The 27965-nt window shown below is 34.8% G+C and overlaps 1 protein-coding gene across 4 annotated transcripts in view; it reads right to left on the bottom strand.

Moving 5' to 3' along the window:
* LOC118190974 (tubulin polyglutamylase TTLL6-like) overlaps window positions 1-27965 on the bottom strand; it is a 93959-nt gene that overhangs the window by 27080 nt on the left and 38914 nt on the right. For all 4 annotated transcript variants that reach the window (XM_085824523.1, XM_085824525.1, XM_085824524.1 and 1 more), the window contains 3 exons: window positions 13029-13191; window positions 3495-3638; window positions 2362-2441 (listed from right to left, as the gene is read on the bottom strand). In XM_085824523.1, the coding sequence (XP_085680649.1) occupies window positions 2362-2441; window positions 3495-3638; window positions 13029-13191 (387 nt within the window). The remainder of the gene's footprint in view (window positions 1-2361; window positions 2442-3494; window positions 3639-13028; window positions 13192-27965) is intronic.

Raw genomic sequence — 27965 nt, 5'->3', positions numbered from 1 at the left:
TGTGGATTAATGCCTGATGAACTGTAGATTAATGGCGTAATGTTTGTTATCTGGAGTAATAAAACAGCATTTTCTTTCACATTTATAGAAACGCCACATTTGAACTACGACATCATAATGAAAGATTTAAACTATGTTACTAAACCACAACAACAATAAAACATTTAACTGCAGCTATCACCATGGGGCTGTATTTCAGCACATGGAGTGGGTCGACTTTACATCGTAGAAGGAAAATTGAATACCGCTCAAACTTATCAATGTGCTTGAAGGAAAAGCACTTCCTTCAGCTAATAATATGTTTCAAAACAATGCTCATATATTTCAGGATGGTAATGTGCCATCGAATACGAGAGATAGGTTTGGTACTCAGGTGCAACTACCTTGGCAGAAGTCGCTAAATTTTCAAGATGTATCAATCTCTGGCAACCATGCCCCCAACCATTCTTCCGGCAATCATGCTCATAACAATCCTTTAAAGTCAAGTAATATTGCCCTTTTTGTATACCTTCTTTTTCTTACATTCCAAGTTCCAGCGTTTTATAAACGAAGTGTAACACCTTTTGCCTTAAAGTATACGTTTGTGGAATTTGGCAGCAATAGAAGAAACTGCGGTAAAATTTCTGCAGGGATGCAGAATTTTACCGGAAATATCTCTAAACAGGACAACGACGAGATGCAGTTGGTTGATAGCCGATGCTGCCTAGATTAATGCCAAGTTTCATGTTTCATCAGTTCTCTATTTTTTTTTTTTTTTTTTTTTTTAAATCGAAAACAGATCGCTATTTACTTGAAGAGAAGAACAGCGCAAAAAAAAATAAATTACAGAAAGGTTTGGAGAAGAATGTAAGTGCTTTCAGTTTTAATATATCGCTTAATCCTTATTTAATAATTAAAATTTATATTTTAAATTCCTCAAGTACATTTTTATATCCTGAGAATATTAGCAGAGTTATAAGGTATTTCTCCCGCTTTCCAGCGTACCTTCGTGGCGTAACGGTAGCACGCTGGGCCGGTATTCCAGAGGTCCATGGTCCGATTCCCGGCGAAGGCATTGCTAATTTTTCCTCTCTCTGGCTCCAAAAAAAAAAAATAAATAAAAAAATAAATACCTAATGTCTCTACAGAGTTTACTGTAAATATCGTTAGTTTAAAAAGCGTTTTTTTATAAAAAGTAGCAAATATCACTAATTTGCACCCGATAAGTACTTTTTACCTTTTCGTCTGTAAAAAATCGCCAGATTGCACCAAGGTAGTTGCGTTAATACGTAAGTACCGATGATTTTCTTCTAAATCAATTTTAAAATTTTAGTGGTTTGCCCAGTCGTCAAATTCCAATTCAGTTGAAAATATTTGGATGATATTGAAAGAAGAAGTCAGTTTAACGAACCCAAGCAATAAAATAATATATTCAAATGAAGCTGTAATTCCATGCTGGCATCATTTAATTCCAACGAATCATTTAGACAACTTGTGAGTAATATGCCTAAGTAATATGCATTAGTAATTAAAAGCAAAGTTTTCTAACTAAATTTTAATATTTTATATAACTTGAAATGTGTTTAAATCCATTGATTGATGTAACATCTTTAACCATTTTGTAATTTTTTCTTATTATTTCCTTGTGAATTAAAAAATTTATTTGTACTTTTATAAGGTTTTTTTCCCTCCTTTCAGCATGCCTTTGTGGTGTAACTGTTAGCACACTCGGCGCGTATTCAAGAGGTCAAGGTTGGAGTCCCGGCTACGGCACTGCACATTTTTCATGTACTCCTGCTTCAAAATAACCTAATGACTCTACTGTTTACAGGAATTATAAAACATTTCTAATAGCTCACTGCTGAATGAGCTAAGTTTCTTCTCATTTTCTTATCCGCTATATTTATAATATTGTTCTCATTTTAAATACTAAAAATATTTCGAGTTACATTTGAATTGATACGTCGTATCAATTCTATCTAATTATTTTTTTAACGCACAAAATGAATGTTTCCATGAAATGCTGTAACACTTTTTCACCAGGCTGTACATACACGCTATGCTTAAGCGATATGATTACTCCCATTTTTTGGGCCCGTTAATGAATTTAAACTTTAAAATGTTTAAAAACTCAATTTAAAAAGATCAATGACATCAAGATGGGTAAGCAACGATAAAAACAAAATATTACTGTAACGAATAACATTTATTTTTAGAAGTGATTCAGCAAACTACTTATTTTTAAGATACAATAATGAATATAAATGCATCCTTTCTATAACATCCTTTTTAGAAAATTAGGAACGAACGTATGTTTTCAGTTTGTTTACAGACCTTGCCTTCTAAAAACAATCCTTATTCTGTAGTTTATACATAACTTACTTTTTACATTCTTCTGTACTTTCTTCTCCGACAGAATTTCTGTTGATCGCATAATTAGTTAAATGCATCCGTTTTTCATGCTGAAAATTAATTAATTGTATTATGACTTATGTTCATAGCTACTATTGCACATTAACTATGAAAATTTCCTTTAATACATGAAAGACATAAAGTTATTTTGATATATGATAAGAAATAATGAAACATAATTAAACTCAATAATTAAATTTTCAAAAGCGTATTTATGTTAGAAAATTGCTACATAAAATGAAAGCACATATTTCTGCTTGAAAAATAAAACGGCATTAGATAATAATAAATGGCAGTTTATAAAATTTTTGCTTTGCATTTGGTAATAATTCATTACCTTCTCGAAGAAGAAATGTTGCATAAAAACCTAATTAATGTAAATGGCGTAATAGAAGCAATATTTTAAATTCATTGCTTCTCAGTTTTTTAAGGAAAATCTGTATTAAATCTTTTAAAACAAATTAAAATGTCAATTGTTAAAAAATGCAGTTTCGCTTTATTCCGAATAAAAACGCAGATTGAATTTTTTAAAATAAATTACAAAATTCTATGAAATACATTTTAAATACTCTCAGTAGAAAGATGATGACTGAATGCATATTTAAAGAGGTTGCTAAGAAGGTTTTGGATATGTGAAACAATGGTTTCTGTATAATAAGTGTAGTTTTTCCTATTCGAAAAAATAAATAAATGTAAAGGAAAAAAGTTCAATTTCACCTGAAAAAGTTCCTCTTATCGAATATTCTGACTTAAAAGAATTGAGATAAATAAATATCAATTTTTATAAGTTTCATATGTAAGGTGAAAAAAATTAATTTTGACTTATCATCAATATCAAATTATCAAAATATCTCATTGTCTAAAACTGAAAACAAAATTTTCAATTAAAATTTGTACTTGGCCGCAGTATAGAATAACATTAAAATTTTTGTTTTAAATTAGAATAGATTGAAAAGTATTTCGATAGCAATCATACACATTGTTATATTTAGTATTCAGCACAATACACAAACGCATTTAGTCTTTATAAGTTTCTAGAAGGCTTAACTGATCTCATTCCAAAAAAAAAAAAAAAAAAAATCTTAAAAGAAACTTTAACTAACCATATTTGCAGAGGTTGGTTTCTTATAAGGTACGGTCGCCAGTCTTACTAAGCCATCATTGTAGATGTATACGCGCAGTGGACAAACGGATGTTATTAAGACGTATAAACGCAGATCCATCTTAAAACTTTGCATCAGAAGTGGCTGAAATAAAAACAAACCTTAAACGTAAATAATACATTGGATATAAATGTCTCTTTTTATTTTCATTCCTATTATTATTGTTATCAATCACTGATGCAATATGAGTGAATCATCTATTATGAAATTGTTTGTTCACAAAATAAAATCCTTCAGGATTAGAAAATTGGAGATTACTCTAAAAGTTCTTTTCATACACAACAAACAGACATTTCATTCATAACTAATGCAGATTTAAAGGATGATGTATATGAGTTTATCAGATTTTAATTCTGAAACTTATGAAAAAAATAACGTTTACAAGCACCTCTTCCTTTTCATATGAACCTGAAAACCTACCTTAAAAAACATAAAAAACATCCGTTATGGAAAAGTCTCTTTTAGTGTTTATAATTTTTATAATATTAGAAGACTATTAGTTATAATCTTCTGATATTTTTACGGTTATTTTTAATATTGAAAGAGAAACTTGATAATATTATAACGTTTTTATAACCCCAAGCTCATTACCAAAATTGAAAATATATTTGAGGGCATGTGAATTTTAACCCTCAAATATATTTTCAGTTTTTTAAACGAAATATCTCATAAAAGGCTCAGTATTGCTGTATTCCATATAGCAAAACATTTAAAATTGACGAGATCCAGACTTGATTAACGTTAACTGCAATTGAAAGGACAAAATCATTTCATGTGTCATATTTCCATCAATAGTAAGCTACTACGCACATTAAACATTTCTGCTTAAAATAAACACAATTAAAGATAAAATTAGCCAAATTTAAATTCAAGTTGTCTGTCATCGCTTGCAAACATTAAAATAAAATATTGCTTTAATCCTGTTTTGTATTGCTATTTTATTGAAACAAAACTGCTTATCGAAATAAACGACATATCAGTCATAATAATTTTGCAAAGAAAATCCAGCTTTCTCATTATTCAAAATAAAACCAGAAATAAATTCTACATTTTCCAAATAAATTACATCGATAAAGCCTAGTGGGGATGAAAACTTTAAACTTTTTTTTTCTTTTCTTCGCCAACGAGAAGGCAGTTCCATTCAATTCAACGAGAAGGCAGGTCATTTCAGCTACTTCATCTCAGTTCGTCAAAACAAAAATGCAAATTTTATTATAAAATATTAATACATTCAAGAAGTAGTAAAATAGTAGCCGACAGCAGCATATTTAGATTCAATTTTAGATTCTCATGAGAGTGTTGTTTGAGTCTTTAAGAAATTTTGATTCAATTATGCAAAAGAACGATTTTTTTTTTTTTTTTTTTTTTTTTTTTTTTTTTTTTTTTCAGTTTCCCTTTAATTCCTTTCTACAATTAACGATGGGTAAGTTTTTTTAATGTAATTATAATATAGTAGCGTTTAATAATTTCGTTCTTATTTTATTGTTCAAATTTATTAATTACATAGTTGCATTCAAAGCTATGGAAAAGCAAAATTCATTCAGAGCATTTAAAATCTCGTTTCGACATCTTGAGTTGTTGAGACATTAGGTTATTTCTAAAGCAGGAGTGATGAAAAATGAGCAACGCCCTCGTCGGAAATCGAACCACGGACGTGTGGAATACGCGCCCAGCGTGCAGACTACTACACTACGAAGGCGGGAGAAATACCTTATATACTCCCCCTTTTAAAGGGCGACTGGGGTTTTAGGGAACCCAGTCGCCAAATCCTGGTGGTAAAGAATCATCATTCACCACCTTTTGTATTTCAGGCGCCACTGCAGAGTTAAGTAGCTGAACTCTATAACTACACTAAGTCGATTAATCCTTTATGTAGTTTGCGTTATTTTAAATGGTATATTTATAAATAATACTTTCAACTATTTCATTGTTTCGCCTTTACTAGCCTCAAAGACGGCCTAATGTTCTAAAGAAAAAATCATAATTCATATCACTGAATTTCGGACTAGCGTGACTTCCAATGAGTACATCCTTCGAAAACATTCAGTTATCACATGGAGTCTAAGAAAAACTTAACTATGCAGAAAATTAAAATCTGTAGGATTTTAATTAAATAACTACATGGTATTGTGTAAATTACATTAATTATTTTCAGTGCTATTATCAATTTTTATCTTCTCTACTTTTTACGGAACGCTGCAAAATAGGACAAGAAACATATAATGAAAAAGTAATAAAATAACTATCATAGAAATAAAGCACAACAAATAAGTCAGTAATTAAATACAGAAAGACATCTCTTGCATTTTTAAGTTTTCTTTACTGTAGGAAATATTCAATCTAATAGAAATTTTTACGACTAAATATTTAAAACTATATTTATGGATATATTCAATAAATCTTTCAAGTCAAGATTTGTTCTCAGTACACCAACTATTATAGAATTCTAGTTAAGATTTTCAGAGCAGCATTTGCTCCATTTATTTCTTTTTTCAAACAATAAAAATTAGCAAAAATAAATATCTCATATAAATGTCGAAGTTCCGGTAGCAGTTATTAATATTCAAGCAACTATACTGCCTTCTTTAGTTCATTTATTATACACGGAATTTCAGCAACTCGGTTACAGACTTTCAGAAGAGGTAGAGTAGACCTCGTACCCGAATGCAGGCCTCACATGTCCGGAAGATGGAAGATCTGATGTTCTGGAAAATATCATGCACGCTGCGGACATCTCCAGCACTTCTAAAGGGGGTTTCGTATACCAGTGTCTTGACGTACCCCCACAGGAAGTAGTCAATACGAGGGAGGTCTAGCGATCTTGCTGGCCAATGCACCGGACCACCCCTGCCGATCCCATGTTGAGGATACGTTTCGAACGTGATTTCGAATACCTTCTTTGATTAATGTGCTAGACATTTGTTTGATATTCCCACGAAAGGACTGGGTAGGACACTCCATCGTGTTTCTTCTGTTGATTCTGTTTATCAAAGGGAAATATTAGAAGAGCAACGCCTGGCAATTGGATGGCATGCATTCTCTGCGAGATTATTTTTGAGACCAAGCCAGTGTACACAATGCATGGCATACGGTCACTCGAAGAGATTTTGTAAAGCTCAAGTCCATTGTGCTGAATGTGCTGGAAATCATCTTGCGACTGTTTGTAAAAATAAAGACAAAGGTAGAAAATGTGTAAACTGCGTGGTTTCTAACCAGAAGTATGGTATAGAGCTGAAACATGATCACAGTGCATTTGATAAGAACTGCCCCTCTTTAAAGAGAGAAATTTAATTTATTAGAGGTCACATGGACTTTAATTTTAAAGAATGATCAGTATGCTTTAATTTTTCTGAATATTAGCTTGGATTTTAGCAGCAGTGTTTCCATTTATGTGTATTTGTTATATTTTCACATGATTTTACTGTATAAATTTATTTATATGATTATTTTAAGTATCAACCTAAACCACTGCGCCTTAACTGCTGCTCAGCTCTCTGTTCTCCAAAATGTTATTGGTGTTAGTCCTGATCTGATCTTACTGCAGGAGCCCTATTGGGCTAATGGAACATTGGCATTTATTGAAAATGGTTGGAGAGTTGCACCTGAAGTTGGAGGGCGAACTGCAATTCTTGTTTTAAAAGAGGAAATTGATTTTATAGTGGATTATGAAATGGATGAAATAACAGCTATTACTGTATTAATGAGAGACCAAAAATTGAGTTTCATATCAGCATACTTTTCTCCTGCAGAAGACATTGCTGTGAATCTTCATAAATTGGAAGAGGTTTCTATCTATATATAAAAGGTTTTAATTATGGGGGATTTTAATTCAAAGCATTTTAGTTGGGGGTGGGGGGGGGCAAATTGATTGATGCAAGAGCAAAGCTGGTGTTTGATTTTATTGTATCTAATAATTTAATTTTTATTAATGACTTTAATTCTATTGCAAACTTTAATTCTCCTATCAGACGAGGTTGGACAGATTTAGCTATAGGATCCAGCAATCTGGATAGTAATAAATGCAAACTTGAAATCAATACTGATGATTCACTGAGCGATCATCGCTATATTGTCTTCGAAATGAAGATTCTTGTCTTCAATATGGAAGAGGGGCCTTGGTATCGAGAAATATTCTAAGAATCAACAGGCTGTATAAGAAATTTAAAGTTGATATGATGAGGCTTGGTGAGAGAATTAGTGTTGTAAATGACAGTGAACAACTGATTGGTATAGTAAACGATTTTGAAACGTTGCTTCAGGCGAGAATAGATTACGATCTGCTGATACAGAGGAAGACTCGAAATGTAATCTCATGGTGGACGCCCGAATTGGAAAAGTTTAAAAGACGTATCCGTGCATATAGGAAAAGCTCACAGGTGATTGGATTAGATGATAACACTAGAATTTTTCTTAAGATAAAGTACAAAAGAGAATTGGCTATTTATAAACGTTTGATTAGGAAGACCAAGAGAGTATGTAAAGAGAATTATTTTTTAAGAAGCGTTGTTTATTATGACAGTTTTTATAAGACGGCATTTGGAAAGCGAATTTTAAAGCTGAATGTGAAGAGACCTGATGGTATGGGTGATGAGCAAGATATTAATACTGTGTATGTTAAAGAGGTACTTGATTTGAGTGAACCAGAAGATATACATATTTTAGAAGATGATGTTTTGAAATGTAGTGAAAATGACTCACCATTCACATATAATGAAGTTAAGAGTATTATATTGGGCTTGAGGAATATGGCTGCTGCAGGTCTGGATCGCATACATTCTGTTTTGATTAAAAGATTATTCTTCTATTACCCATATTCTTTTGTTGGTCTATATAATGCCTGTCTCAAGCTTACTCTTTTTCCAGATTGTTGATAAATTGGTCGAATTATTTTTATCCCTAAGCCGAATGGAAAGCAAAGACCCATTACACTTTTGAATATTTTGGGTAAGGTGCTAGACAAATTGGTAACTAATAGAATTTTACACTTTATGGTTAATAAATGTCCACTTAACGAGTTTCAATATGGATTTACTTTTGGAAGAGGTATGTAGGATGCACTTTACCGGGTTGTGGGATATGTCAGACGTTTTAGGGGTGAACAACACGTAGCTCTGATTTCTCTAGACATTTCGGCTGCATTTGATTCTGTCGATTGGTCTTCCTTGTCGCATGGTTTAATTGATTTAAAAATAACTAGAAATTTGTTTTATTTATTTAAAAGTTATTTTAGTAATAGGAAAATTGTTTTTAATTGTTTTAAGGATAAGAGTAAAGACTTAGTAATGACTATTTATAAGGGATGCCCTCAGGGCTCCTGCAGTGCTGCCCTGCTCTGGAACTTTATTGTAGATAACTTGCTGAAACTGAAGTTTGCACAAAATGTGGAATTAATTACATATGCTGATGATATTATGATTCTTATGAAACACGATTCTCTTGAAAAAATGGAAAAATTATTTGATGAAACTGCTCTAGTACTAAGTGATTGGCAAAAGAAAGAAAAATTACAATTTAATATTGAAAAAGCATGTGCATTATTTTTTTTCCGGAGGAGGTAAAAAGACTAGACCACCAAATTTGAAATATCAAGGCAAATAAAATTTGTAGATAATATGAAATATCTTGGCGTTATGATTGACAACAAATTAAATTTTATAGAACGTTTTAAGTTGGTACAAAGACGAACTGATCTGCTTTTATTAAATTATAGAAGAACCTTTCCAGCTGAGATTTTAGCCTTGAAATCCTCCATTCTGAAGAAGATTTACTTAAATGTAGTGCTTCCAATCATCATGTATTGAATTGGAGCCTGGGGATCCAGGACAGGGGAACTGGTTAGATTACGGATGAAATTGGACAGTATTCAGAGAGCTTGGGGTTTAGCTTTAACCCGATGTTTTAGAAAGGTGCCTACCGAGGCCGTCTTTGTGTTGGTTGGGCTGCCTCTTCTCTCAATTTTATGCGAATTTTATTATGAGAAATTTTTATTTAGAACTGGACGAATGGAATTGGAAATGTATGAAGATGATTTAATAACAAAGAATGTTTTTGAAAAATTTAATATTCATTTAATACATCCTTCCAATAGATTTGGTTTTGTTTTTGATAAAAGTAATCCAACTGTTGATGTGTTTGATATTTATACAGATGGTTCTGGGATCGGAGGGAGCGTAGGAGCTGCCTCTGTTGTTTTTTACTATGGAACTGAGGTGGATTATAGAATGTTTAAGTCGAACATATATAATTCAGTTTTCCAGGCAGAAAGTGAAGCGTTCAAACAAGCCTTATTATGGATTAAAAATACCTTGTTTATACCCACGTCTGTAAATATTTACACTGACTGCCTCTCACTTCTCCATGCGCTCTCCCTCCCAGACAATTTCAATTCATTAATTGTCGAAATTAAGAGTCATTTAGAAACTTTGAGTTCATATTTAAATATTAAGCTACATTGGGTTAAAGTCCATATAGGCTTTATTGGTAATGAGAAGGCCGACAGCCTGGCCAAGCAGGCGGTCTCAAATTTCAGTGCAATGGATATTGAAGTAACAGGTTCGAAGAGAATTGCTGTTCGAAGAATGAAAAAATTTACGTTAACAAATGGAAAATACAGCAGTTCTCTTCACCTAAAAACAAAGGATTTATGGAACTAATTAAAATCACAAATAAAATAAAATGTATGAACAATATTGATGTTAATCAGGTTTTAATTGGACATGGTAGGTTTCCGTTCTATTTCAACCAATTTAATCTGCAGGAAAATAAATTATGTATTAGTTGTCAGGTTGATGGTGATGCTAGGCATTTCGTGGTAGATTGTAGTTTAACAGCCCCTATTAGACAGATTTTTAACATTACTGATTTTAATGTAAGTGTTATTAATTTTAAAGTTTTTAAATCATATTCTATTGCTCTAATGAAGTTTATCAATGAAAATAGGGCGCTGGTAGGAATCTTCTGTTAAAATTGAATTTTGTATTTATGTGGATTTTAGATATCTGTGGTGTTCTGTTGTGAATTTGTGTTTATGTTTTTTTTTTGTTTGTTTGTTTGTTGGTCTGTAATTTTGTGTTAGATGTGCTTACTTATTTTTGTTTGTTGTTTTGGGGGTGGCTGGGTTACTGGCTGCCCTCGTTTATGGAGATACGGTCCCCCTTCTTTTGAGCTATGGGGACACTCGTGTCCAGGTGGGCTGAAGGGAGCTTCCATTTCTTACCTTCTTTGAAGAGCGTCTGTTTTTGTTCTTATTTCTTGGTTTCCGCTGGCACTAAGCATATATTTTCACCTTGTTCGTGTCCTTCCTTTCTTGTATTTTATGTCGTTACTACCACGCCAGGAAACTGTTCCCGACCATGCATTGCTATGTGTTTTTCCATCGTCTAGGTGTAATCTATCTCTTCTGAAAGTTTGTAACCGATTTGCTGAAACGTCTTGTATATTCTGAAAACGGAATTTGTATGGTGTTCTAAAATATAGAATTAGCAATACATTTAAATTTCCTATTGATTCGCTGTATCGTTTTAAATTTAATATTTTCTTAACTAAATTATAAGCTTCTCAACGCATGTCAAAGAATATAATTGAACGTACTTTTTCTTTTATTCAAATTTCTAAATTCACTTGCTAAGATCTAAAACGTTGCACTAAAACTTCTGTCAATTGTCACATGTAAGAACTTACATTAAATTTTCTTTCATTTGCTAAGATCTAAGAACTTATTTTAAAATTGCTTGCAGTTGCTCATATCTGCAAATGCAAAGGTTGCCTATAACTGTCTACTCTGCCGTAAAAGTAAAACCTGCTGTGGAATCGCGAATATTTAAAGTTCTCAAATAAATGCCCGAAATTTAAATGAAGGCAACAATCTTGTCACTTTGACAAAATGCGCGACCAAACATCTTTTATATCATGTGATCAAATAAGGTGATGAACTGGTAACCTTAATATTAGTTCATTATTACATTTTTCTAAACAGTTTACAAGCTTTCAAAAAGTACAGGTGGTATCTGAAATGCTTCAACAAACTTAGAAGGATGATAGTACTCATCAAGATCAACAAAAAATGCAATGGAACATGGGGTCGCAAATAACGTTTAAAGGGTGAAAATCGCAAAAAGAATAAAAACATCGAAATCTCGCATGTTGCTTTTCTGCAGAACTGGTGCAAAGCTGGTTTTCTTCTCACTTTGTGCATATCCGATGAAAAGAAATAACAAAAACTGGTAGAAAGCCAAACCAATCTGTGAACAGGAATTTACGTATGCAAATTTTCATATTCTTAGAAACAAACCAATAAACGCAACTTTGTAGCAAGCATGCGTTGTAAGTACATGAACCGCCAACGATGTGTAACCACCTTGATGGAGTTTATTCGGCAAGATGGATTGGACGTAGTTGCTTGGCCTTGCTCGCCGGACCTGAACCCTATTGCTTGGCCTTGCTCGCCCGACCTGAACCCTTTGAATTGCTTGTTCCGGGGACGAATGAAATCCTTCATTTATGAGACGCCAGTAGAAACGCCAGAAGTAGTAGTAAGGCGTATTGTGACCGCTGCAGCAGAAATCCAGGAAACTCCCACAATCTTCGAGCGTGGCCCCAGTCGTTCCTCCGTCGATGTACTACTCTGTGTGATAATGTCCGTGGTCGACACTTTGAACAATTGTTGTAAAATTTTTGTTTTCTCTGATCATCACGAGCTGTGTTGTATCTATTCTGTGCAATAAATAATTTTCTGGAGTGTTTCTTTCTCGTATCAGTTTGTCCATCTCCAGACCATTTTTCTCGAATTTCACCCTTTAAACGTCATTTGCGACCCTATGTTCCGTCGCACTTTTTGTTCGTCTTGATGAGTACTATCATTCCCTCTAAGTTTGTTGAAGAATTTCAGATACACTCTGTATATTCCTATTCCAGCTACACTGAAAATTGAGAAGTAAGTGTTCGCTGTATGTTACGACATTCTTGTCTTCGGAGCGGTAAACAATTGCGCAAGCTCTCAGTGTCCCTAAGAATTGTTTTTATTTTTCCTTTCTTATGTCGAATATACAGTATTTCTTTAAAAAAAGAATAAGAAATGAAAATCATTTTAACTCTACAAAACTCAAAAATTGATTTATAATAGAATATATTAGAATTTATACGTATATATAATATTATATACGTATCTTCTTATAGACACAGGAGGCTAATGTTGTGTACTCCTGTCTGTTTTTATACGAGGGTTCAAGTCAAAGAGTCTTTGCTAACTCATCGTCCAAACAAAAACTTAGATTGCTTTCAACTGTGACATTGATTCAATCTGACCACAAAGCTTGTGACAATTCAACGAACCAAATTTTTAGTCAAATAATGCAACTTTTTTCAAGTCATCACTAACAGATTACGTGAAGTAAAATAATATTATATCTTTGAATAATTTAGAGTATTTGCAACACAGTTACAATAATGAAAACTCAAAATGAAAACCCATCCTACCATTGATATATATTTCTGGCAAACAACATTTTTATATGTCTTTATACTTTTGTCGAGACCTTTTATCAAATAAATTCCACATCCTTGACAGTTTTTGACTGGCTTAATTATGAAAAAATCAGGTTTTCTTCTGCCCCGGCAGTAGTCATAAAGTATACGAAGTCTGAAAGAAAGTAAATAATATATACATATTTTTTAACAGTCATTAAACTTTTCTACTTTTTTAGAATATTTGTTCTGCACTGACACTAAAATCTACAGCAATTCATTGAGTAAAGTTTGTTAATAATTCAGGCTAAATTATAGAAATTTCTCAGATGAACAAAACACTTTTATTAAATTCACATTTTTCTCTTTATTTTGCGTTTGAATTTACGAGAGCTTTGAAACCTAAGCCAGTAGTATCAGCCTTTTACTGCATTTAAACCACCATATAACAAGCGTTGTTTCAGAATCTTTTCCATACATTAGTATATACATTCCATACATTAACTAACTTGTAGGGTTTATATTTATTTTAACTAACATTTATTTTAAGTTTAAACTATCTTTCCTGTCAAGCCTTACTTTCCCCTGGAACTGCCAATGCCAGAATATGTAAATTTTAGTAGAACGCGCAAGGATTCAAATTATCTGTGGAAGTATTATGATTTAAATAGAAGGAAACGAGTTCGGTGTGATATTCTTCTTACTTCACGAGCGCGGAGGTAGTTAGTGAGAATTTGAAGGACCCCGCGTTTCGGCCTATGTGCTTGGCGGGAAGTAGTGGTAATCGTTCCAGTGAGCTTCAAGTCTGCTGAATTAGCAGCGGTATTGTAAAACGCGGTGAGTTAGTTATTTTAGAGAGCCTCGTAGTTAGAATCTTGTCTTTAGTTTCTTTTCAGGTTATTATTTTTATTTGACCGCCAAGTAGGCGCAGTCTGTGAGCGTCAAGAGCACGCAATTGTAATTTATTACGTTGAATAAAAAGGGACTTAAACCCTTTACAAGACTCTGTGTTTTATACAGCTTTCACAGTCACCTCTTGGTTGCGTGCAAGTTGGAGGCGCGCAACGTTATATTGGCGCCCGAACAATTATCGAACTGAAATGGCCGAAAACTGGATGGAAACCGCTGGACAACACCAAGAAATGACAAGTCAGTTAGAAGGATTTGGATACCTGGTCCAGACTTTGAGAGCGTCAATCAAGCCAAACGTTTATTTCGACGGAAAAAATTCGGTGTCGGTATTTCTAGAAGGTCTAGAAAACCACTTTCAGCTCTACCCTGTGCCTGAAAGACAAAAAGTTGCCATCGCCACATCAGCACTAAGAGGACAGGCCGCGCTATGGTGGAAAAACATAGGCAAATTTATATTAGGGGAATTTGGAAGCCCGACATATATATTTGAAAATTTCAAAAAATCGTTAGTAAAGGCCTTCCCCATAGTGAAAGATCGCGCACGGCTGGAAGCCGAGCTATATAGTTTCTATCAACGGGATACAGCAGAATTGACGGACTTTATTCTACGAAAAATCAAGCTAACGGATATGCTGTATGGAAAGAAACCCGATGCGGAGATTATTGAAATAATATTACCAAGATTGTTACCCGCTGTTCAAGACTACTTTGAAATTAGAAACCCAAGCACATTGCAGGAACTTTTCGAATTGGCGGTGAAGTTTCAAAATCGCAGAATAGCGGAAAAAGCGAGAGGGGAAACATATTCTCAAAGTACCCGAAGGAAGGAGGAAACCAGAAATGGAAATCGCTCTTATGGGGGAAAGAACTATCAAGCTAACGCATCGAAACTCGAAGGTCAAGGCCCAAAAAGAAAATTTGAAAATAAACATCCGCGTACCCAGAAGACACAGATTGAAAAGAAAGCTTTAAACGAGTAGAGGGGCCTGTGAAAGGGAGGGTCCAGACCCCGGAAGTTTTAAAAAAACCCTCAAATAGACATTTAAACACGGTCATCGTAAAAAACTCACAGCTACCAATTATACAAGTCCTGGTTGGCGATGTACCAGTAGAAGCCCTCATCGATACAGGGGCAGAAGGCAATTTCATGAGTGAAAAGTTCTTCAAAAAGAATTTTTATAGGATACGACTCTTTAAAACCAGAAATACGGAAATTATAGCGGCGCAAGGAAAAACATGTCACTGCATCGGGAAAGTAGCATTAAACGTACAGGTAAAAGAGGAAAATCTCAAAGTATTAATTTTTGTGGTGAAGGATCTGCAACACTCTCTTATTTTAGGTATGGAGTTTTTAAGGGCCGCGAGGGCCAAATTAAATTTTCAAGATAGTTCCGTGGTGTTGGAGATGGACCAGAGGGTGGTGGAACCTGTGGAGACACCTGAAGTGGACCTTAGCCATCTGAATGACCATGAAAGTAAAGCAATACAGCAAGTGGTGAGTAATTTTTCTCATTTGTTTTCAGAAAAACCAGGAAACTGCCAGATAGTGACGCACAAGATTCAATTAAATGCCGAAAAACCTTGTAGGACTAAGCCATACCGTTATGACAAACAAAAAGACTTAATCATCGAAGAACATATTCAGGAGATGTTAAAGAATAAAATAATAACGCCCATAAATAGTGAGTACGCGAGTCCAGTCGTACTATGTAGGAAAAAGAACGAGTTTCCTCCTTCGGATAAAAGGCCTTGGAGGTTTGCTATTGATTACAGAAAACTAAATAGTATTACCAAATTTCCAGTTTACCCTTTGCCGGTTATAGACGAGATCATTAGACAGATCAAATCGACAAGATATATGTCTACTTTGGACTTAACGTCTGGCTACTATCAAATAGCTATGAGACCCGAAGATATACATAAAACCGCGTTTATAACAAAATCTTGCACTTATGCATTTTTACGCATGCCCTTTGGGTTGTGTGGGGCGCCATCAACATTCCAGAGAGCTATGGACATTGTTCTAAAGCCTGTCCTAGGAAAGTCAACTTTAATTTATCTAGATGATATAATTATAACGAGTAGTACGTTGGAACAACATATGAATGATCTAGAACAAGTTTTTAAATTATTAAAAGAGGCCGGTCTTACAATTAACGCCTTAAAATACAAGTTCGCAACTAAAGACTTAAATATCTGGGTTATAAAATTTCGCAAAAGAGTATAGAAACTCAAGATTCAAAAATAAAAGCAATCAAGAATTTCCCACCTCCCAACACCGCCAAGAAAATTCCTTCTTTCCTTGGGTTTTGTTCTTATTATCGGCCATTCATAAAAGATTTTGCTAATATTGTTGAACCCTTGTTAGTAATTAAAAGAAAGAAAAGTAAATTCATGTGGACAGCAGAAGCAAATACCGCATTCGAAACGTTAAAAGAAGCGCTTATCAATACCCCTGTTTTGAAATTCCCGGAGGGGGACGAAAACTTGGAAATTGCAGCAGATGCGTCAGACTATGCGGTGGGTGCGGTTCTTATGCAAAATAACCATCCTCTGGCATTTTTTAGTAAAACATTGAATCAGACACAAAGGAATTATACAGCTACAGAAAGAGAAACATTAGCCGTATTAATGGCTGTACACAAATTTCGAGTTTATTTCGGCAAATCGCCAGTAACAGTCTTTTCGGATCATGCGGCTGTTGGTAGACTTTACTCGGGGAAAAATCTAACGCCCAGGTTAATAAGATGGGCTTTAAAACTCCAAGAATATAATATCACAATAAAATATAAACCGGGTAAGGAAAACAATGTAGCTGACGCACTTTCTCGTATAAAACTGGACGATGAAGGAAATGAACTTAAATGCGCTGTGTTGACTTCAAAAATTTTAGATTCTAGAGATACGGTTATTACTGAACTGAAAGCTGATCCTGAATTTGGAAATATCTATGCTTATTTGAAAGACCCCGAAAGCTTTGAGCATACAGATATCGATGCGATAAGAAATAGAGCAAAAAACTATGAAATAATAGATAATTTATTATTCTATACGAAAACAACAAACGAAAATCTTGAGTATAAGCCAGTCGTCCCAGCCTCGCTTCGATTAAGCATTATGAAGGAGTTGCACGAAGAAAAAACAGCGGGCCACCTAGGGGTCAGAAAGACTATAAAAAGGGTACGCGAGGCGGTATATTTCCCGCAATTATACAAAATAGTAACGGCGTATGTCAGGTCCTGCAATCAATGTCACTTAATAAATGATATTAATTACAGCCCGGCCGGGTACTTAAATAGCATTCGCGCTACATTTCCGAATGAAATTTTAGGCATAGATGTCCTTGGTCCCTTCCCCCAGAGCGAGTTAAATAAAAATCGGTTTCTTTTAGTAATAGTAGATCATTTTTCAAAATGGATAGAAATTGTTCCTCTTAAACGCGCGTCAGCCAAAACAGTCGCAGATGCATTCTTACACAGATACATTTTAAAATACGGTGCACCGATAAAAGTCATTAGCGATAACGGAAAACAATTCATTAGTCAAATATTTGAAAACATATGCAATGGACTTGGCATACGGCATATCAAAATGGTTCCGTATAGACCACAGGCTAACATAGCAGAAAGAGTTAATAAAAACATAGTAAAAATAATTCGCAGTTACGTGAGCACACATCACAAGCGCTGGGATGGCTACATAAATGAATTAGCTTATGCTTTAAGAACGGCACATCATGATACTACGGGAAAAACTCCAGCAGAATTATTCTTAGGCCGAAAATTAATTACGCCTTTAGATAAATTATTCTTTGTGCAACAAAGAGAGCAGGAGTTTAAACAAAAAGATGTGCAAAAGTTGATTGATCAGGCGCTTAAAACCTCGGATACGGCAAGAAATAGGCAGAAACTATATTACGATAGAAAACGCTGTGAAGCAGATTTTAAAGTTGGGGATAAAGTATTGAAGTGGAAATTCTCTTTATCAAGTGCCCCAGACAATTTTATGGCAAAGCTAGCTACAAAGTTTGAAGGCCCCTATGTAATTCAGGAAATCAAAGGAGTAGTCTTATATCTTAAGAACGAGAGAGGGGAAATCTGTAAAGCAAGTCCCGACCAGGTGAAAAAATACTATAATCGAAATGATTTTGAAATCCTTAAAAGTTTCTTGCAGGACTCAAGTCTAAACGAAATAGAAGGGCAAGAGACAACAACTATTCCACCACCCAAGAAGAGAGACCTAGCACTTCTACAACCCGGACGTCGGTATCAAAAAGAAAAAATAATTTTCAAACTCCAGCGTTTAAGAAAAACAAAAATACAGATGCACCGGGTAAAGAAACCGTGGTAAAGAGAAAAACACCACCTACAAAGGATAGCAGGAGAAATTACACATCAAGGAGAACGCGCACACGGCCACAGAGTCAGGGGCCAGCAAGGCCGCCGTTCCGGAAACTGAAACGCCAACAGGAGGCACAAAAATACGAGGAACAGAAGAAATTCAAGAAGGACTCCAGACCGGAGGACGTCAAGACCAGCCGTCCCAGGGAGAAACGGAAAGGCCAACAACCAAACGATTACTCCGCCAAGAGGCCAGCATGTAGAGGACGCAAAAGAAAAAGTCAGGTGGACGACACTCGGAGGGCAGTAAGGAGAAGATTAACATCCATGAAACCTCTAACTTGGGACCAATTCTGCCAAAAACGAATGACGGAGTTTCAAGCATCGAAAACTCAAAGATAAGTTAAAACCTTCTATAATTTTTTTTTCTCTTTTGTTCCGAAATGTTATGCATAAGTACGAAGTTCTATGTTTTGACGAAAGTCAATATGTCTCGGTTGAGACTTAGTTTTGTTTTACTTTATTTAGCTAAGGCAAAAGTATTATTTTCTTTAAGTGTAAAAGCTAAAAACAAGCATTTTCTTTTGGTCGAAAGACTAATTCTGTTATGTTAAAGCCAAAATTTGGCCGAAGATAAAAATAACTTCGTATTCTTGTATTAATAAGAATTTTACTTTCAGTGCCGCCAGCTTGGCGAAGAATGAGTAAAGTAAAAATTTATTTTCTCTTATTCATTTTATGGTAAATTGTAAAAAGCATATGTATTAAAATTTTGTAAATGTATGTAAATACTTGAATGTTATGTAAAAGTAGAATTTAGTCTAGAAGCATAAAATTGTAGATGCTAAAAGTGAATGCTTAAAAGCAATGAAGTCAAAATTTAAGTAGTAAATTGTAGATAAAGTCATGCTTTAGAGCGAAAGCCTGCATGTTTAAAGATGAATGAGGAGGAAGTTAGAATGAATGTGTTTTGTAGGGTTCTCCACCTACATTTGAATTTTTAAGAATATTAAAGTAGCTCATTGAGTTGTAGAATGTCGAGTAAGGTGTGTCTATTTGGTCGTTGAATTCTAACAAATCATGGTGGTTAGGGGAAGTGTTGTAAGACTAAAACACGAATATTCCCGTTTGACACCACACACGGTGGAGAGCCAGGGTAAAGTTAAATTAATGCTTGAAAAATTGAATGAATGTGAAGTAAGCAAAAACTAAGAAAAACGAATCGTTTAAAAACAAAAATTTATTGTGTCAAGAAAGTGTAAATTATAATGTATTTAGAAAGATACTGATACTTATTCCTTCCAGATGCTGGAAGGAAAGACCAAGATTGATTGATGAAGTCCAGGAAAAGTTGCTGTAAGAAGAGAGCTTTATAACGATCAACAGAATTTTAGTATACAATTTGTTACATAAGATTTTTTTTGTGTAAACGAGGTTCTCGCCAGTTAGCTCAGAATTAGAGAAACTTACAACAGGTCGTTTGTAGGACCTGCTTCCAAGTTTTCCAAATTCTGGCAGCGGCAAATGTAGGATTTATATTTATTTTAACTAACATTTATTTTAAGTTTAAACTATCTTTCCTGTCAAGCCTTACTTTCCCCTGGAACTGCCAATGCCAGAATATGTAAATTTTAGTAGAACGCGCAAGGATTCAAATTATCTGCGGAAGTATTATGATTTAAATAGAAGGAAACGAGTTCGGTGTGATATTCTTCTTACTTCACGAGCGCGGAGGTAGTTAGTGAGAATTTGAAGGACCCCGCGTTTCGGCCTATGTGCTTGGCGGGAAGTAGTGGTAATCGTTCCAGTGAGCTTCAAGTCTGCTGAATTAGCAGCGGTATTGTAAAACGCGGTGAGTTAGTTATTTTAGAGAGCCTCGTAGTTAGAATCTTGTCTTTAGTTTCTTTTCAGGTTATTATTTTTATTTGACCGCCAAGTAGGCGCAGTCTGTGAGCGTCAAGAGCACGCAATTGTAATTTATTACGTTGAATAAAAAGGGACTTAAACCCTTTACAAGACTCTGTGTTTTATACAGCTTTCACAGTCACCTCTTGGTTGCGTGCAAGTTGGAGGAGCGCAACGTTATAAACGTTTTTGTGATATATTTAATAAATGTCTTATAATCGGTAATATTCTGAATTTTATTTTTTAATTATCTACCAAAAGACCTACTTTTATGCGGCTTACACTGCTACTTAGTATTTAATAAACATTTCGTGAAATTAAGTACATCTTCATAAAGTAGGAGGAAAACTATGAAAGATTTAGTAGAATGAAAATGAAATAATTAAAAAGTTTAGAATGCTCCGAAAACAATGCACTAAAGAATATCGTTCAGCAAAAAAAGTCAGAATATAATATTCTCTACGGAAAGATTTGTATATCTCTTAATTATATGTCATAACCTCTCAGTTTGTAATCAAGATTTTAATTATTAATGTATGGATTTCTAAGTTTTTCATCATCGAGATCAAAAAGGTTTAAGCAAGGAGACATGCTACATACAATGAATGCAAGAATATTTACAATATTTCATCTTACCTTGCAATATCTATTTGGATTCAAATGAAGAATAATATATCAACACTTTGAAATGAAATCTGATACCGTTTGTAAGGTTTACTTTATTTTTCTAAGTTATTTTTGTTTTAGAACAAGCCTCTCCTTTACCTAATCATTCCCCACCTACGTTTCCTTGTCAGAAGGAGTTTCCGGGATTTCGATTTATGTAAATGATGTAGAAACGAGTATTTAAGTCTGGGCCATTTAGAAGAGCGTTAAACAGCATTTTCTGCCTTTCTACCACGTTGTTGCTGCTGGTATAAGCTTACTGTTTTACGACTATATTGTTACGTGCCTGCTAGTATGCGCCGATGAACTTAAATAAAGGCTAATTCTGTTAGTTAATTTTGCGCAGCTGCGGCTGGTTTATTTTAGTTATTATTAGATTAGTGTTATATTTTCTGTCTTGAGTTAAAAACTTAAGTTACTGTAAGCCCGTCTGGTCATTTGTCAATTTATTTTGAGTTGGAATAAAGGGAAAATTTAATTCTTCTTTGGATTTGTTACTTACAAGTGCTCAGCGAATAGTCTGTACACAGCTCTTCAATACGCAAGAAAAATCTAGTTTAACCAGGATAATAAATGGGCTCCTGAATAATCACGAAACTATGTCTCTGGAGTCTGGAATGTTTACCTTAGCCGCTCCCAAACTGCAAATTCCACCGGCACCATACAACCCAATGGAAGGGTTTGGATTCGAAATTGAGATCATGCGGCTGCGATGAAATTGGCTGCTACCTTCAACAGAAAATGTTCGGTGATATCCTTCTTGGAGCAGCTGGAACTCGAGTTCACGTTGCATCCTGTTCTGGAACTGCAGAAATTCACCATCGCCATTGCAAATCTAACAAACCAAGCACTTAGCTGGTATAGGGAAAATGGAAAGTTCCCACTGGGGGAAGCTAGGTTCTGAAACATAAAACAAGAAAACGTTTAAACTGGTCCTGCCAAAGATCCTCCAGCCAGTATTCAGAAATTATGTAAATTTAGTATGTTTCCAGTAGTTAAAGACCGCGCCAAGCTCGAAGCGAAACAGCTCAGTAAATACCAAACAAAGGTGGAAGAATTCAAGGACTTTATTCTATGAAAAATCGAGATATTTAACTTATTGTACAGAAAGAAGCCAGATATCGAAATTATATAAGTAATCTTTTCGCGTCTTCTTTCAACGATACAGGACTTTATGGAAGTTGGAAACCCAAATACGTCCGAAAGCTTATTTCAGATCGCTGTGAAATTCGAAAGCCGGCGAGCTTCGGAGAAAATGTGTAAGGCAAGCTTGGCCAAAGATCCTCCAGCCAGTATTCAGAAATTACGCCTCAGCCAAGACCATAGAAAAAGCAGTATCCCTATAGACAGTCAGATGCGACCGCAAAAATCGGTAGCAAAAATGTGGGACAGAAGAGAAAATCATTTGGCAGTCGCCAGAATAAGCAACAGGAAAGCAAGAGGCAGAAAAACAAAGCAATTTAAACTAATTATGGTGCCCGAGAAGAGGGTCAGGTCAACCTCATTGAAGCAAAATCCCTCTGTACTTAAACTAATTACCGTGGTCGCGCAAAATTTGGTATTGCTTGAAATTCAAATTTTGATAAATAACATATCAACATCGGCTTTATTGGACACTGGGGCGCAGTGCAGTTTCTTGCTGCAAGATTTTTTTCAGGAAGCATTTTAGAAGGCATAGTATTTTTAAAGTTACGGGACAGAAAGTAGTCGCTGCCCAAGGTAAGAAGTGCGTATGGTCTCGGGAAAGTGGATCTGCACGTTCAAATTAGAACGAACAACAACGCGTTACCTTTCTTATGACCAAAGATTATTAGCAGCAGTAATAAATACTGGTGTTAGTAAATCTGGGGATCGACATTTTTTGCGCGGAGAGGGCAAATTTAAGTTTTAAAAATTCTACTTTCCAGGTGCAGATGGAAACCATAGAAGAAGAATCGAGTACAGCACCTGAAGTCGAGCTGAACCACCTGCCAGAACAAGCGAAGAGAAAGTTACAAGCGCTGGTAAGAAAATTTATAAGGTATTTCTCCCGCCTTCCTAGCGTGCCTTCGTAGTGTAGTGGTTATATATGTTTAGCCGGTATTCCAGAGGTCCATGGTTCGATTCCCGGAGAAGACGATTGCTAATTTTTCATCTTGCCAGCTTCAAAAAAGTACAAGTTCAATCAATTATTTGATTCTAAGACGGGGGTTCAGCCAGGTGGTTAATCATTAAAGTCGACAATGGCGATGCCGCTCCTGTAAAAACGAAGCCTCACCGCTATGATAGAGTTAAAAAACAAATCATAGAGTAACAAATTGAAGAGATATTAAAAAATAAAATTATAATTCCTACGGTTATCCTCTACCCGAGTTCGGTAGCCTTATGCCCGAAAGGAGAAAAAATAAATAAATAAAAAATCTGAAAGGTTTGGTTTAAAATTTTAAATTATGCCCAAACGGGCGTATTTTTTTTTTTTTTTTTTTTTCATTTTGTGTGTTACCTTTATTTATTAAATATCATTTTCTTCGCACTTAAACCATAATATTCAATTCAAGAGCAATATCTCAAAATAATTTTAAATTGAGCATATCTTTAGAAATTCCGATACACAGTCTCATGCGCTAAAGATAAAAACGTTTTTTTCTGTACAACGTTGTTGTTGGTCGCTTTGAAATCCTTGAGTTTGTTAATCAAAAATTCGTTTACAAACTATGAAATCGATAATAAAACAAATTCCAAATTTAAAGTATGAGTTTCCAGATGCCCATATTCGCAGTAGGATTACGTCATTCAAAACAGGATGCCTCTGGGTGGCGATAATATTTGGTTGCAACAGTTTGAAAAGTGAACGGACAAGTTTGAAAAGTGAACGGACATTCAGAGTGATTTGACTCAAAATGGCAAAACGAAACAATAGTCCCGAGGCTCATAAGATGGACTCTTAAATTACAAGTATATAATTTCATTATTAAACATGCGTTATAAAAAGAGTATGTTGCTGCTGATGCACTATCCAGAATTAAACTATATGACGAGAGGAACAAGCTTAAATGTACTATGTTAACCTTGAAAATAATTGATACCCGAGATACAGATTTTTCGAAACTGAAAGCAGACCCCGAGTTCAAAAATATCTGGGCGTATCTCAAAAACCTAGGAAATTTTGAAATGCGGACATTAGTTCAATTAGAAACAGAGCAGCGCATATAATGTAGTTATCGATAAATTGTTATTCTACCCAAAAGTAACTAATCAGAATCACGAATTCAAACCGGTTATCCCAGCTAGCTTACGTTTAAATATTCTACATGAGTTACAGGATTCGCCTGTTTCAAGCCACCTTAGAATCAGAAAAACGGTTCAGAGTCCTCGAAGCGGTTTATTTTCCGCACTTACAGAAGGTTGTAAGGGCGTATATCAGGTTATGCCATGCGTGTCAATAGATTAGCGATATTCATTATAGTTTGGCCGGGTACTTAAACTAGCTTTCTTAATGAATTTGTAAGTATCTGCTTGTTGGGTTCTCATCCCTGAACTCAACTAAATAAATATAGATATGTTAGCGTGGACCATTTTACTAAAGGGGTAGAAATAGTTTTCCTCAAAACAGCCTTCGCAAAAATCGGGTCTGACTCATTTTTATATAAATATATATTGTTACGGATTTGGTATTTAAATAGCTAATATTAGTTGAACTATAAATTAAATTGTTTTATTCCCCGTGCAGTGTAGCGCGTGACGAATATTTAAAGAAAGCTAAGCCGGAAAATTGAAAATATAAGAGCGCGTGCATTTAACATTTAAATAACTATCTTTTTCGAGAAAGTTCCAGAAAGTTCTTGCGCGCGATTTAAAATCTTATAAAAAGGAGGAAAACCTCTCAATTGTGTGGTAGTGTTAGCATTTAACACAACGAATTATCTCTCACAAATGTATTATTAAGAAACGATTGAAAACGATCATTACCAAACGATTGAAAATATTGAATGCATGAGTTAAAAATTATAACCTTAACTTCTGAAAATACAGAAAAGAATTCTTAAAGAATGTTCTGATTATTGATGAGCGTGTCTAATTCGGTGCTTACTGCAGAATGGATGAGTATCTGAATCTGGATTTTTTTTTATCAGTTGGAGCGAAGAGGTAAAAAGAGCGTTATTGAGTGGTGTATGGAGAAAAGTTTGATTGCAATATCGTATAAGTGCCCAATTTGTGAAACAGATATGAAACTAGTAGAGCGAAAGAACCGTATAGACGGTTTTGAGTGGATGTGTAGAGTTACTGGAGGCGAATGTAAGCATCGAATTTCAAGGTCTGTTAGAAAGAACTCCTGGTTTGCGAAGAGTATATTGGACAACTCAAAACAATGGAGTTGGTTACGCGCGAGCTTCTGCAATTCTCTGATTTCTTTAAGTGAAAGCAGATTTCTGAGTATATGAGCAATGCTGAGTTTATTCAATGTCTGATTTTTTTAAGTAAAAATAGATCGATGTACACATGGGCAAAGACAATGTGATGCGCAATGCCGAGTTTGGGCAATTCTCTGATGTTTTCAAAGTGAAAATAGATCGATATGTACATGGGCAAAGCCAATGTGGCGCGCAATGCCGAGGTTGTGCGCGATGCCGAGTTTGTGCAATTCTGTGGTGTTTTTTTAAGTGAAAAATAGATCCATGTGTACATGGGCAAAATCAATGTGGTGCGCAATGCCCAGGTCGTGCGCGAAATCGAGGTTGTGCAATTCTGTGGTGTTTTTTTAAGTGAAAGTAGATCGACGTGTACATGGGCAAAAACAATTCTCTGATTTTTCTTTAAGTGAAAATAGATGGATGAGCACATGGACACCGAGTTTCTGGAACGATAGAAAACGAGGTTGTGTGTGATGCCCAGCAGTGCTAGTGTAAAAACCGAGAAAGTTTATTTTATTCAAAATTCGAAAAACAACGAAACTCAAAAGCAGATTATATCTCTAGAAAAGTGTAATCAAATCAAAAATAGCTTAATCTGTTCGTTTTAGATGAAAACAGTTTCAGCTTAAAGTTTTGAATTGAAATTTTTCAATAAAGTGTTATCCTGGCCACAGTACTACTAATCTAGTTTCCTTACATTGTTCAGAATATGTTCAAGTAATCTTAATAATACAAACGTATTAGTCTCCAAAGTTTCTTAAAACGTTATACAGATTTTTTAAAAATCGATAAAACTTTAATTTTAATTAACTAAGTTCTTAGTAACTTGTTTTTACTTTTTACACTGCCCAGTGTGTTCGAGTTTCGTATGCATAAACGCTTACTTTAGAAGAAACATAAGGCAATATAAATAAAGAAGAGTTTAAGAGGTCGATTTAAACACTGCGCGTGTGATAACGTGCATCGAAAATATCTGTAGTAGCTTTGCAACAGCTTTATGAAAGCAAGGTAAATGCATTCAACAAGTTTGCCTCGCGATACTCTAGTTCAGAGATCCTAAAAATTTCGCGGAGCCCTGGAGTTCATATAAAATTGAAATATCAAATATTCTTTATACCATCATACAAATGAGATAGAAATTTCGTTTTTTAATGCTACATCAAATCTCACAACTTGTATCTCACAACAAATACACCATCTATAGAGGTTTTTTTTTTTTTTTTTTTTTTTTTTTAATAATTTTGAGACTTGAATGTAAAAATAATATTTGCAGAGAGAATTTATGGATATGTTATTTATAGCAAACTATGTCAGTCATGTTGAGCATCTTCCATATTGCGAAACAATGTGTTAAAAATATTTAGGAATTTTCTCGTTTTTGGTTTAAAATACTTCAGCTTCTTTCTCCTATCAGCCTTCTATCCAATTAGAATTTGAAAAGAACTTTTCGAAGCTTTCTCAGAAAGAAACCGTTATGCGTCACAGAGATTTTGCTAAAAGTTTGCTGTCAATTATCCTTTTGAGAAACACTAAATACATTCACTAAAAAAATGTTTAACGAATGAGAGATATTTTGGTAGCTTACATAATCATCGGATAACATTAAAATATGTAAGTTTTCTCTTCATACGTCACAAATAGACGAAAGCACAAGGTCTGTCCCGAAAGTAATGCGCCCAATTTTTTTAAGAAATTTATTGAACTAATTCGTACAATTGCTCAATATTCTTCGAAATACATCATTCCAGCTTTAACACACTTGTTCCAACGTGATTTCCATCCTTTATATGCGTCCTGGAAGTCCGTCACAGGAATGTCCTTTAGAAACCTCGTCGTAGCTGCCTTGATGTTCTCCAGGGTCCCCAAATGCTGTCCTTTGAGGGATTTTTAATCTCCGATGATCAAATCTCTTTTTTAATCTCCGATCAAGTCTCTGACGGAGTTTTCTCGAGTTTGAAACAAAACGTTTCGCGTATAGCTGCTCGAGAGTTTTTTCCATCTTGATTTCGACCGAGAACTCACACAAGGGTTCACTTAAACAGGAACTGGGACTCTCCAGGAGCTTGGAGCCGACTGGCACTAGTCGCGCTGTGGTCCCAAGACTCCATCCAGCCTTCTGTGCAAGCGACGACGCTGCGCGACGGATAGTCGCGGCAGAAGAAAATGGGGCGCATTACTTTCGGGAGAGACTTTGTATATTATATTATTGGTATTTATTTTTATTTTCACTTCACACTTCTAAACTTCTTCTGCAGAATATGAATATGAATGCATGCAATTAAATATCGATGAAATACAGAAAAAAAAAACTACCCCAAATTTTTTATCTTTTCACTTATTGATTTCATTTTCTGACATGAATTTTCATATCTTTGTCTTAAGAACTTATCCATGATTTACAATCAAATTCAATAAAACACAAAAAAGCAATTTAATAAAGAGATAAATATATGTTAATAGTGTAAAGTACCAACGCGTTCCCCGAACGTGAGCGCATAATGTGAATGGTAAAATGTCAAGTTGGAATCGTTCTTCAAGAGGTGATAAATTAAAGAAGTTGTTCTATTAAATCGTGCGTTTTTATGGTGTAAGTGGTAGCACGTCTACAGAGCAGTTTGGTGGATGAACCTGTCGCCCGGCGAACCCCGCCGAAACCTCGTCATGTCGGTGAATCCCTCCGAAAATATAGATGAATTTTCGAGTTTCCTGCTTCTGAAAATAGGTTATTATTTTCA

Source organism: Stegodyphus dumicola, chromosome 9 (genome assembly GCF_044657685.1).
Source record: "Stegodyphus dumicola isolate Sdum_Otavi_A_Nest chromosome 9, ASM4465768v1".
Classification (NCBI taxonomy): domain Eukaryota; kingdom Metazoa; phylum Arthropoda; class Arachnida; order Araneae; family Eresidae; genus Stegodyphus; species Stegodyphus dumicola.
Note: the sequence above shows the minus strand (reverse complement) of the source record. Positions and strands in the feature narration are given on the sequence as shown.